The sequence below is a fragment of the Rutilus rutilus genome (genome assembly GCF_951802725.1).
Source record: "Rutilus rutilus genome assembly, chromosome: 22".
NCBI classification, from domain to species: domain Eukaryota; kingdom Metazoa; phylum Chordata; class Actinopteri; order Cypriniformes; family Leuciscidae; genus Rutilus; species Rutilus rutilus.
In genome coordinates, this window is record NC_140227.1 from 29457163 (window position 1) to 29471500 (window position 14338).

The 14338-nt window shown below is 38.2% G+C and overlaps 1 protein-coding gene across 1 annotated transcript; it reads right to left on the reverse strand.

The window, feature by feature from the left end:
- On the reverse strand, positions 1–14240 carry tnfrsf1b (tumor necrosis factor receptor superfamily, member 1B). The gene is made up of 9 exons (XM_084396224.1): positions 14044–14240; positions 8787–8883; positions 8538–8663; positions 7460–7612; positions 7072–7162; positions 6685–6983; positions 4903–4977; positions 4694–4728; positions 1–1561 (listed from the first exon to the last, which is right to left on the reverse strand). The coding sequence occupies exons 1-9, from the start codon at positions 14104–14106 to the stop codon at positions 1163–1165; spliced, it is 1338 nt and encodes a 445-aa protein (XP_084252350.1). The 5' UTR covers positions 14107–14240; the 3' UTR covers positions 1–1162.
- Positions 14241–14338: the final 98 nt, after the last annotated feature.

The following is a 14338-nucleotide window of genomic DNA, read 5'->3' on the forward strand; positions in this document are numbered from 1 at the left end:
TTATGAATAAAATTTGGTTTTATACGTGTATATATATATACAAAATGTTACAATGACAATTTATTTACAACTTAAAAAACATTAAAAAAAATATCTATATACATAATCTATCATCTTTGGCAATATACTTGGCAGTGCAATATATACAGTGTGTTGACTCTCTAATCTAACAAAAGTTTTGGACAGCCTGTGCTGCAACAGAAGGCTCTATTTCTCATTCATCTCATGTAATCCCACCGTTCACTGAGTCTTTACATTATAATGGGGGAAAAACAACAGGACATTAAAACACTGTGTAGGTTTGCAACTGGGGAGGTAGAGAAAATAACCACTGGGTGGCGCTAGTTTCATATATCTAAACAAATCTATTTATTATTCATTTAAGGGATAGTTCACTCAAAAATGAAAATTCTGTTATCATTTACTCAGGTTGCTCTGTTGCACACAAAAGAAGATATTTCTGTGAGTATTCAAACAACTGCTGGTTAAAAAAAAAAAATACTATGGAAGTCAATGCGGACCGAAACGCTTTGGTTTCCAACATTCTTCAGAATATCTTTTAAATTTCCACAGAACAAAGAAACTTTTAGGACAGTTTGAGGCTGAGGATATGATGACATATGGTGAACTATCGCTTTAAGTCTTATTGGGTCAAAGACAATTACTAAATAAGCATGACTATGAAACTATGTATAAAGTATACGTATAAACTATGACTTTTTATAACTATGAAACATCACTGATGTAAATAATTCACACTGGAGGTCGGCCAATATATCAACAAGGCCAATATTTGGTATTTTAAATGATCAGCATTGTTGACTTCGCCTGTTTGGTGAATTAGTTTTGCAGGATAGAGCTTTGGTGGCCTAGCTGGGCCAAGTTATTATCATCAAATGATGTGAAATTAAATCAGCCTTCAGTCACCCTGCTCTCTATACATCAGATGCTGATTGTGGAAAACACAGATTAGTGCTAAAGTAATAATGTGAGCTTGTATATCAATCTATATGTTTTACATATCAGCTTTACATAATAATTTTTTTTTTTAAAGATGCAATAAACGTCTTTTTTAAATCCCTGATATTGCAATACATTTGGGCATTTGGCAAATATATTTCTCTAAACATATACATTTCTTCAGTTGGCCTGATCGGTAACATCAGAAGGTACACGGGCCGCTCTCCTGCACTGACTGCAGAGCTTCTTTGCCGTCCTCTTGCTGGCAGGATACACAGACCTCCTCTTGGGAAAGCGGCACCGGAGCTTCAGCGCGGGGTGTCAGTGCAGATGTGTTCATCGGGATGGAACAGGACGCCGTCGCCGGGTTCACCTGGCAGTTGAAGGTGGCCGTGATGCTGAGATTGACTAACGGGCTGGAGACGGACGGCAGCTCCTCCTGACTGGTGCGTTCCAGCCAGTCTCCGCTGATGTGACTCTGGCTGGAGTCCGGCTGACTCTGGCTGTCCGATGAAGACATGGAGGGCTCCTTCTGGCACTTTTCGGCGGTTAACAGATGCTGACAATCGGGTATGTTGCTCTTTGAGGGATCCTGCTCTAACTGAAGAGAACAAGAGATGGGAAAAAATTAAATGAGGATGTGTGGAATACTGCATCCCACAATGCAATGTGCTCGATTAGAAATTCCATTTCATCCAAAATCACATACTTCCGTACTATATAGTAGGCGAAAAACAGTATGTGAGAAAAGTAGTATGTATGAATTCACAGTACTCATAAAAGAGTAGGAAATAAGTACCCGGATGACCTACTACTTCTGGTCGGATTCTGAAGTGTGTTTACGATGGACACTTTACTATCCCATGAGGCCATGGGAGAGGATTTATGAACGGGAAGTGTAGCGACGCAACTGACGCTGGTTGGTCACATGATAATGACAACAATGCAAATGTAGTACGTCTAGATTACATTCATACTATATAGAACATACTTTTTTTAGAGGTCGTGAAGTATGTGATTTCGGACGCAGACGTAATTTTATCGGATTAATGAAAAACTGCACAATAATCCTATTTATTTCTAATATATTAAATGTATGACACTGAATTATGCAAAGTGGAAATAAGGTCATGTGAGGAATTAGTTTAGTGTGCTAAGAATTTCTTGTTGTACATCCCCATTTCCTGAAAAGTTGGGACATTTTGAAAAGTGCAATAAAATAAAGAATCTGTGATTTGTTCATTTTACTTAAACCTTTATTTAACTGACAGAAGTACAAAGAAAAGATTTCCAATGTTTTCACTGACCAACTGAATTGTATTCTGTAAAGATAAACACATTTTGATTTGGATGGCTGCAACGCACTCCAAAAAAGTTGAGACGGGGGGGAAAATAAAAGTTAAAAGATTAGTGAATATCCAAGTTACACCGTTTAGAAAAAGCCCACAATAAGCAGGTGAATTGGCAATAGGTGAGGGTATCTTTATTGGGTATAAAAGGAGCATCTCAGTCTTTGCTTGTGTGGAAGAAATATTCATAGAATATACCCTTATGAATGTATGTATGTGTATGACCTTGTATATGACCTGACAAAAGTAAATCTGTGACTAAGTGTATGACCGAGACAGAGGGTCTCTGTTCAAGGGTATAATACGATAGACAAATCTAAACAATGTGTTAGTTATGGCTGAGACATATCTTCATTTAGCCTTGAGGAACAACCTTGGAGGAACAATTTGTGTTTTTCACCATCTACCATTCATAATACTGTGAAATCTCAGGCTTTGTAGGGCAAGACAAGAAGGCGTCACGATCAAACCCTCAGATGGCACTGCATGAGAAACCATAATGCTACTCTGTTAAATATAGCCACACATGGGCTCGGGAGTATTTTGGAAAACCGTCACTTAACACAGTCTGCTGCTGCATCAAGAAATGCCACTTGAATCTCCTGTTATGCCAGGAGAAAGCTATACATCAGTTCTAAGCAGAGATGTCGTCGAGTTCACTGGGCCCGAGCTCATCTCAGATGATCTAAAAGACAGTGGAAATGTGTGCTGTGGTCTGATGAGTCCATGTTTCAGCTTGTTTTTGGGAAAAACAGATGAGTTCTCAGCCCCAAGGAAAAAAGGGACCATCCAGACTTTCATCAGCGCCAGGTGCAAATGCAAACATCTGTCATAGTGCGGAGGTGAATCTATGTGTGTGAAGGTATTGCCGACATGGGGGCGTATATTCAGATTGAACAGAGATATGTCATGGTATCATGACATCACATCTTTCCTGGGAAGTAAGACAATGCCAAGCCTCATTCAGCAAGTGCTACATCCGAGTGATTTATCGACACTCTACACCATAGTATGTATGTATGACACATGTATGACTCATCGTGAAAAGGAGAATCAGACAATGACGACCGCTAGGGCTGCATGATACTGAAGAAAAATGCGATATGCGATAACTCATTAAATAATGCGATATTCGATACGATAATGGTTAAAGTGTGTAAAATAAACTTAAATTATCTTTAAAATTATATAACCTACACGTGTTTCACATTCTTTTTGTGACAAGAAAACATCCCTAACACTTCTGAAAGTGAACAGCAGTGTTTTACTGAAACATAAGAAGTGTTATTTTAACATCAGTGTAAACCTCGGGGTTCAGGTTATCCTACATTAGGTTTATTTAACAACAGAAATTGAATAAATCAAATGTAAAAATAAAACACTGCTTAGTTTTCACTGTATGAATTAAATATATACTGATTCTTATTAAAGCTACAAAAGTTATCCAGCCGAGAGCAGTGAGTGATTTTCTCTTTGTCTTTTGTTCATGACCCCAGTTATTGCAAGCTGTTGCTATATGCATATCGCGATATATACATTTATATATATATACATATGCGATAATTCAATAAGTTCGATAATGTCTATATATTGTGCAGCCCTAATGACCACAGACTGGTAAGCAGCTGTCTTCTATCAAGCCAGATTGGGTAAAAATTCCACTTGAAGAAGTTAGTATCCTCAGTTCCAGAACAATTAAAAAGTGTAATTAAAAGAAAAGATGATGGGACACAGTGGTAAACATGCCTCTGTCCCAACTTATTTGGAGCGTGTTGCAGCCATCCAAATCCAAATATGTTTATCTTTACAAAATACAATTAAGTTGATCAGTGAAAACATTGGAAATCTTTTCTTTGTGCTTTAGTCAGGTAAATAAAGGTTGGTTTGTACACTCGTTATTGCGGTGCATTGTGGGATTGAATGAGTGCACTTAATAACGTCCAATATGGTTTCGGACACCACTACAAATGGCTATCCCCTTCAATAGTGCCCTATTTAAGGGTATAAGGCCGATTTCAGAGACAGCCTTATTCTATCTCTACTTGCCAGAAATAGTAAGAGTAGTATGCTAGTATGCTTATCCTTTATATGTAACAAAACAAGATATATAGACTTACTATATCTTTATATGGCAGAAATAGTATTAGTACAATAGTATTATGATGGTATGCTATTCAGAATTTAGGCTTGTTGATTGGAGAACCTAAACTTTACATTAACATTGTGCTGGTAGTTTACCTTTTTTACTAGTGGTTTACCTTGTTTGATAGTAAAGTTACACCAAAATAATTTCTTTAAACAAACTATTTTCTTTTTTAAAAATTCTTTAAAAAAAATAGTATGTAGTACATACTGTGCAGTATGCACTTAAAAAAAAAACGTACCTTTTTCCCCCCTGTGATTGGAACCTTGTGTTCACCTGCAGGAAATAGTTAGAGAAAGACGTCACCGGAAGCATAAAAAAAAGTGATCATGATTAAAAAAAAAAATTTTTAAAGTACCGAATCTGAATCTAAAGAGCAGATAACATTTAACTGATCTACCAAAATTACTTCTTTGATCTCTAAATAATTTAAATGAAAACCCACACTACCTTTTCTCTTTCGTAACATGCAAGTAATCCCCATCACTGCCAGCGTCAGCAAAACCAGAACACCACAAACAATGACTGAAGAGAAGACAGACCGCAGATGAAACAATGAAAAGGTTACAAGTGACAGAAAGGAAGGAAATGCCTGACAGAGAATTTAAAATTTCAAACATTGTCACAAGCAAGGCATCATACTTAAGTCTTGTACGTTTGGTTTTTTGTCTGATTTAAAAAAAAAAAAAAAAAGCTTCACATCAAAGCTTGTAATGTTATGATTCACCTGTAGCTGATTGTTTTGGGGTGGCTGATTATAATTTAACTTTTTTAACTTTAGTTAGTGTGTAATGTTGCTGTTTGAGCATAAAGAACATCCTGCAAAGTTACAACGCTCAAAGTTCAAAGCAAAGGGAGATATTTGCTTTTAAAGAAATCGTTTTTTAAGGACTACAACAAACGGCTGGTAGAGACTACACAACATTCCTCCCGGGTTAGTGACATCACTAACCCTAAAATTTACATAAACCACGCCCCCGGGAACACAATTTATAGATTATCATGACAGAATATATGCTAATCAGTGACTAGAAGATAACTACACATAAGCTACATAAATTCACCAACTAATCATTCAGAAATGTTTTCTACATGTTGTCACTTCTTCTCGAGTCTCTCCATCTTTCTGACTTCGGTCTGAACATAAAAGGCTAAAAGTTTTCAGTGCATGTCTGTGTGAGGTAAAAGAACACAAGCTCTTGAAGCTTCGGCCACTGTGCCGGGAGCAGCAGCTCATTTACATTTAAAGGGACAGACACAAAAAAACGGTGCATTTTTGCTCACCCTCAAAAAGTGACAATTTTAACATGCTATATAAAAATATCTGTGGGGTGTTTTGAGCTAAAACTTCACACACACACTCTGGGGACATCAAAGACTTATTTTACATTTTGTGAAAAGGGCATTATACCACCCCTTTAACAAAAACTCTATAGAAATCCTATAGAAATACTAAGAAGTTAAAATAAAAATAAGTTGGTGGGACTATTGCACTCCATTAAGTTGCGTTCTGGAATACTTGATTCTGATTGGTCGATCATAGCATTCTGCAGTAAAATTTTTGTGCTTAAAGGGATACTTCACCGATTAGCATTAAGCTTTGTATCAGTAGAAACCCGGTAGTATTTTCGAGTGACCGTGCTTCCCTCCCTCATGTCCCCCTGAGACGAGAGATTTCTGTATTGTGTGTCTGGAGAAAAACCTCAGATGATGCAAAAATCTTCATTTAGCTTCATCATCGGAGGCTTTTTTGTCCAGAGGCGAGAGACTCCAGCCAGTAGGAGGAGCTCGTTCCGCATGTGTTCAACCCGTCCATAGGGGGATCTCACGATAAAACGCCGTCTTTTCAGTTTCGAGGCACTAGTAGCCTAGTTGTATAATTTCTTCCGATACTGCCCTCTGTAGGCGTGGCTTGGGAGAGTCCTCGTAGGGCAGCAAAGCAAGTGCATTCTGGGAGTTGTCTTTCAGCCACATGAGCCAAAAATACATTTTCCGGCTTTTCTCAGTCTAGAAGGCACCAACTTCTAAAATAATTTCACGTTTCTACTACATAAATGACCCAATTTAAATACACATTCATCTTTCCAGCGGTGAAATATCCCTTTAATGACCGCAAAACTGTTTAAATGACCAGGCAACCGATTTCCTGCATAGGATTCTGATACCATGTAACAACATGGTACTTTTATAAGGTTTGTCATCTAAATTGGAATGAAATGGCCTCATATTTACCAGTGCAGTAAATTAGAATTGAGGCATCTGATTTAGCGACTATTGCGGTTTGATTCTCTGGTGTGCTTGGCGTCATGCTGCTCGATGGAAGCAGAGATGGTGTGGTGGCCGTGTTCATGGGCTGCAATTTCTCATTTGGATTTGATAATGTTCTTGGGTGAGGATGCATTGATGAAATCTGAGGAGAAACCTCTGTTGTTGTTGTTGTTGTTGTTGTTGTTTTTGATGCGGGTTGTGTCATTTCACACTGTGTGTCAGCTTTAGAGTCGCCAAGTCTTAAAACTGAACCAACATAGCATCTAACAAAAAAAAAAAAAAAGACAAATAAGACGTATGCATTGGTGTATATTTGTAAGTAATGATTCTCTCTTTCCATTCACATCTTACTTTGTGTGTGGTTGGCAGGACTCAGCATTATTGTGGTTTGAAAACGTTCCAGCCGGACACACTTCACACTTGACATCAGCTTTAGGTGATCCTGCATTCACAAACACAAGGATGATGCCACATATAACTGGTCTACTGAAACAAATCATGTTGTTTTAGTGATTATAGATATTAAGGGGAGAAGCATTCGTAATCTGGAGAGCATTTTATTTGACAAAAGTTGAATGAGTCATCATCAATATTTTCACAATTTTCCCAAAAGAGACTGTAAATGTTAGATGTGAATGTGTGCTAAAAATGTATTTCATCAACAGACATAAATGCTACAAGTCTCCAATTCTGGCTTATAGTGTTTATGTACAGTAGCTAGATTATGTTTGCCTCTTACCTTTTCTGATGATGCGTTGACCAGGTTTGCAGATTTTATATTTTTTACACTGATCACATTCAGAAACAGTGTTCAAACAGGTCCATCCAGGCTTGCAAACGCAAACAGCTGGGGAATCAGCGGAGCAATTCTTATGATAAGCCAGTCCTTTCTCTAACAAGAAGAATTGAACAGCAACAATTCAATAAGAAATTCAGTTGGGGAAAAAAAGAAATAAATATTTTTATACAAGTAAATTCGGTGTTTGCGCACACAAAACACCCGTCACGAAGTCGGTTAGGCCTTAAGTGAAAAGTAAACAGTTGAGAGAGAAATCTGATGTGCATCTTTATATCGGATTCGTTCATTAGGTCTTAAAATGACAGCAGCCTATACAAATCTGCTGCTGTCCATGTCATTAATATTAATCATACAACAAAACACATCTTGAGAAAGATGAACATGTTTAATTTATACAGTTAACACTTTTTTTCTGTGGTATCGAAATACTTAAATTGGACCTTAAGTAATAAATGAAAAGCAAAGTTACATTAACCCCTCACCCCCCAATTAATTTATTTATTTAGCTGATCAGAAAAAAATCAGATCCGTGTCTCAAAAACCGTAATATGATCCGAACCGTGAGTTTAGTGATTCGTTGCACCACTAGCCTGTGCCCTCTAAAGTTTTATGACTGAACTATATATTTAACTATATTAGTTCAAATGAACTAACAATGAGCATTTATTAATCTTAGTTAATGTTAATTTCAATATTTCCTAACACATTATTTAAATCAAAAGTTGCATCTGTTAATATTTTTAATTAACAATGAACAGATGTATTTTTATATCATTTTTGTTGCTTGACAGCCTCTAGTCACTATTCACTTTCGTTGAACAGAAAATTGAAGTGTGAAAATCTCCATTTGTAGTTTATTAAAGAAAGAAAATCTTCAATGGTTTGGAAGGACAAGAGGAAGAGTAAATGATGGCGGAATAATTTTTATGATGAACTATCCCTCAAAGATATATTCCAACGAATACTAAAAACAAGCCTTTTTGATTCTGGGGTGATTTTATTAAAATAGTTGACTCACCATCTTTACAACGTGGACAGGAGAAACAATTGGAATTATGGTTAAATTGATCCAGGTACTGTCCAGCTTGACAGGGCGCACAGATGGTGTCTGAATTCATAGTGCACTGCTTATCCTGACGTGTTCCTACAATAAATATAAATATGTCAGAACCTGCAGTCGTTTCTAAACGTTTGAATACAAATGGTCACACTCTGTCCTATATCGTGGTAAAAACAGAAACATCTGTAATCTTGTTTTACAACCTACCTGGTTTGCATCTACTGCAGCATATTTGCAGATTTTTTTCGTAATATTCAGTGGTTGTGTTGTCACATACTCCATTTGAGCTATATGGAAGTGGTGCCTATGAACATAGAGGGACAAAGCCAAAAATATCAGACAATGACATTTTCCTTGAATTATCAGGAACTGATACTTGGACATGTCATGTGTCTTGTGAGCAAAACAGTGTGCATAATTTCCTCCAAAGACGCCAACGCTGCTACTATTGGGGTATTTAGTGTGGGACCGATACAACTTTTATACAAGGTTCACTGACATTATGAAACGTGTGAAAAACAGAGTAACTAGTCTCAAATCTGCACTCGTCAGCTGCAGAGCTAGTCAAAAACTACAACAAAGAGTCTCAGTAACGAGTGGCAGACGAGTGATATTTAAGCCAGGCCAATTAACAAGCTCATATTTATTTAGTCTACCAACATTGACAAATCCATTGCATATGAAAAACAGTTTTATTTCAGCAAAAATATTACTGTGTTCATTTAATTTCTGAAATTGTGCCGTATAGGAATCACAATCAAACACTGAAAAACCCACACGGTCAACCACTAATTTAGCACACGCAAACCCTACTATCTAGGTGTTTTGACAGATGTGGTTGGTTCTTCAATGTGGTTGCTGATATGTAAATATAGATCATATAAATACAATACAATATATTGAAAGGAAACGGAATATACATATCCATATACATACACACACACTAATCTCCCTTAACCTTCCCAGTGCAGAGGTGAACCACACGCACAGTGGAAACTGTTATGAATGGCCAAATTGGGCCAAAGGCAATGGAAAGTGGCGAAGATCAAAGCTTGTTGTTTTTCTGTCCTATAATAACCTTATGACCAATAGATTGATATCCTGTGAGCTTTGCATGCATGCAGAATCTCCAGCAGTTTTCTGTCAGGTGGTGTCCAACGCACAACTCCAGATGATAAACACTGACAGAGGGGATGGAAGGTGGCGCAAAGGAGGACAAAAGCAGAAGTGATATCAGAGGGAAATTACTATTAACTAGATAAATAATAATATACAAATTAGCGAGGGAGAAACAACGATGACCGGGAAACTCAGATCGGGAAAACCAGACAAACTGTTTAGAGGAAAAGCAAGGGACTTTTGCAAATCATCGGGAACTTTTGGACTGCTTAAATAGTCATGCTTGAATTTGTTTATGTGTTTTCAAAAGCAGCCACACATAAAATATACCAAGAGGTGATTTATAATATCTAACGATATGTAGAATCTTGCTAGATTGTTTGATATCCACATGAATGACTATAACAGAGCATATTATTGAGATCACATCTAAGCAGAGCCGGACAGTAATGGAGTACATTTACTTGAGTACAGTACTTAAGTACAATTTTGAGGGATCTGTACTTTACTCGAGTATCATTTTTGGGAAGTACTCATGACTTTACTCAAGTACATTTGAGAGGCAAATATTGTACTCTTTACTCCACTACATTTCTATCCATAACCCTGAGTACCCGTTACTTCTTCTAAAAAAAAAAAAGGAAAAAAGAAAAATCTCAGAAACCCTCAATTTGTTGTTTCCCTCTCAAACGTGATTGGATTGTGCAGGCAGGCGCCACTGATTGGGACAGCCTATCAGCAATCACCTTCAGCTTTCCGCCAAAGTCAACTCCATGGTCACTTTTAGACAAGAGACGAAACCATGGATGAAACAATGGATGAAGACGCAGCAGGTCCATCCCGGGAATGTGCCAACCCGTGGCCCCACCTCGCCAGACTATTTCAATTTTCTGAACAAGTTAATGATAGGTTTCGCTTCAAGTGTTTGCTGTGTTTACCAATGTAAGCACTGTGGCAGTAGTAATGCAATATTTAGAAAATGTACTCTTGTACTCTTGATACTCAAGTACTTTTAAAAACAAGTACTTCAGTACTTTTACTTAAGTAGACATCTGACTGTAGTACTTTTACTTGTACTTGAGTAAAATTTAGCAAGGGGTATCTGTACTTTTACTCAAGTAATGAAGCTGTGTACTCTGTCCGCCTCTGCATCTAAGCCCGAATCTAATGTAAAAAATGCATTATTTTATGCCTAAAGAAAGTTATGCACCAGTCAAGAGTAAATATATTTACATTGAGCTTCTATAGCAGGGGTTTCTAATCCTGCACTGCACTCAGAGGCCGTTTCTCAATATGCGTTCTTGTCTGTACTTGTGTTCTTGTGGACTTGTGAAACGTCATCAGTCGCTGCCCAAGTACTGTTCCAATTCAAAGTTCACATCTTAGCCAAGTCCAGTTCAAATCCCCGGATGTGTTCTTGACCCGCCCCTTTTACCGAGGATGCATCGGACTTGAGGCAGCCAGGTATCCCAGAATGCATCTCACACCAACCAGCAAGCGTCAATAGAATTACGCTTTCGCGTAATTAAAAAATACTGCTGTTATTGTGTCACGAAATGTAACGTTAGTTTTAAGAGTATTTCAGGCGAGAATGTAGTTGTTTAAAGCTCAAATCTTTGGTTTATTTATAAAGATAGCGCCTATTTGAAAATTTGATCTGACGTTTTCGGAGTTGTGAGATCCAGGCAATCGGACGCTCGGCACTCATGTACCCCGCTGAGAACAGACTTTCCTCGGCTAGTGCCGCTGACGTTTGCCACTGGCTCGGATGTCTCTAGTCTAGTGGTTTAACATGAGATATAAATCGTCTTGTGTATCTAACAGGCGATTGATTCATGGGCGTCGGAACCATTGTATATGGGTGGGACAAGACCCACCCACTTTTTAAGACCAATGATATTATACCCACTCACTTTTACCGTCTCTAATTCAGCGCATTTGTCTGTTCGCTTTCAGAGCACCGTCAGTCATATCCATTCCAAAGTTCCATTTAAAGTTGCAATTATGAAAGTAGTATGTCCAAAGCTGTATACTCTTCTGCTACACACTCAAAAGTGTGTACTTTTTCTTCACAAAAAACAGGACATACTTTTAGGGCATAGTATAAGAATGCGAATTGGGATGCAGCAAAGATCTTCCAGGTAGGTGTGTTGAGGAAAGTTGGAGCTAAACTTGGCCCGTGTGCCCAACAGGCCCAACAATGGCCCAACAGGAGCAGGAACAAGGAACAAGTTACATATGAAATCATTACAAAACATATTTCACATTCAAAGGTCCAGGTATTTCCCAGTGTGAACAATCAAACAGTTAAAGATGGATTTAGCATAATCCCTCACAGATCCCACACATTTGTACAGCATTTATCGGCACTGTTACTGATCCGTGCTCCTAAAAAGGAAGTTGCTGGAGGATTGTACTTTCTGCCTCAGACCAAAATGCACAGAATGATCTAAGAGTTGTCGCAATTGAGCGTCACACTCAATTCATGTGGCGGGTTCATAAATGACTCATTTATAACTGAAAAAAAGAAGAAAAAAGAGCTGGCCCAAGAAACTATCTGAGATGAAAAGACTAACTATTAACGTCGACTTCCAAATTAAAAATCAAGCTTTTCAGCAGGAAATGCACATCCTGAGATAATCATGCAGATTAGACGATATACGAAAAACGACTGCATCATCTCTAAAACCACTGACGTCCTCTCAGACAACTGACAAACGCTCAAGATGTAGAGAGGAAATTGCTGAGGTGTGTTACTGGGAAACGACCCACATATACAGGCCAGCAGACTTCCACCATGCAACAGTGAGCTTTACTGAAGTCAGCAAAACAAGTAAAAGCCTCTCTCTTAGCTGATAACAGTGGCAACACATTTACACGTCGCATGAAAAATGCATGCACGTATTTCTCGTTAAAAAGACTAAAACATTGTCTGTAACCAACCAAAATCATTCAGTAATCTTTAATATACATGAATCACATCTGTTTATTATTTAAGCATGCTCTTTGTTCAGAGCTCCAGCACATTTCTCAGTCAAAGCAGTTTATTCTCCCATGACCGATCAAGAACAGCAAGTGGAACCTGCAATGTAACTTTTTTGAAAGGTTTGGTTGAGAGGTGAAATCAAGGCTTCATTAGCATGCTCACTTGACTGTCTTGTTGCATGGTAAAGTACGCGGTTGCGTTCTAGTTAAACTGTGACATACGTGAACTCCCCACCCTCTCGATCTAGACCACAAGACCTAGAACTAGGTAAGCATCTTATCGTCTATTGATACCCAAAATGCTCTACACTTGGTTTTGCTTATGCCCCCAAAATAAAAATAGTTGTAAGATACTTATGATGCTCAGCACAGTTTTTTAAGCAAAGTCACCCAAAAGTGCTCTCTATGTAGGCAGTAATTTATGTTTTGTTGTGCTCAAATATGACGTCTAGGTAGGCAGGTCACTGGGTTTTTCCCATATGCATCATTCCAAAAAATACCGTCTATTTGAGCAGATTACTGAGTTTTGCATATGCCCATGCTGACCAAAAATCCAGACTATAGAGTGGTGCTTATACCCAAGATGCCGAAAATTCTGTCTAAATAGGCAGCAAACTATGTTTTAAGATACATATGATGCTAAAAAATGGCATTTAGGCAGGCAGTTCACTAGTTTTGCCCATGTTATGTGTGTAGGCACACTTGCTGTGAGATACAAGACACCCAAAAATGCTGTCTATGTTGGCAGTATATCATGCTGTATGATGCCAAAATGTGCTATCTGGGGTTAGGCACTAGGCAGGTGACACAGGTCATTAGTTTTTCTTTCTCATGTCCATCTTTCTCACACACACACTAGAGTGGTGGCCAAGATTCCCAAAATATTGTCTAAGTAGGCAGCACACTACATTTCAGATGCCTATATAATGCCTAAATAACATTGTAACATTGTAAACACAGCATGTAACTCAATAGGTCAGTAGGACACCCACAATGTTTACGTAGGCAGCACACTAGGTTTTGCATATGTCCAAACATGCAGCCTAGGTAGACAGCTACTGTATGTTGCCTCTGCACGTGATACCCCAAACAGTACGCAGCTCACTATATGAGACGTACCCAAAACACGCAACCTAGGCTGGAAGTTCCAACAGGAAAATAACAAAACATAACTGAAAATAAATATATCCTTCATTTACGAAACACATTTAGAATCCGAGAATAACTTTTGTTTTTCGTTTAGTGTTTTTTCAGAAGTAGCTTTTCAAGTCTATCAAAACACACTTGTGAAAGTCATTAGTATAAGAATGAATCATTACATTGTGTCTGTCAGCAACACACATATAAACCTGCTCGTTACCTTCCCCTCGGCCACGCGCCACACCGCCGTCATAAATAATAACCGTGAGACGAGAATCAACATTATCCTTCAGCGACCCGCGCGACTGAATGCGAACTGACCATCACGCGCTGCGCGTCCCGGAAATGTTGCACGACAATCCCCCTGTATGCATGTAACCAGGAAGCGACAGCGTGTGTGTGACACACAAGACCTCTGAAGTCCCCGCATTCTCACGAGCTCCAAATAAATGAGGAGTTCGAAAAATAAAAATAAAAATACTACGTAAATGAAGAAGAAATAAACAACAGACTTT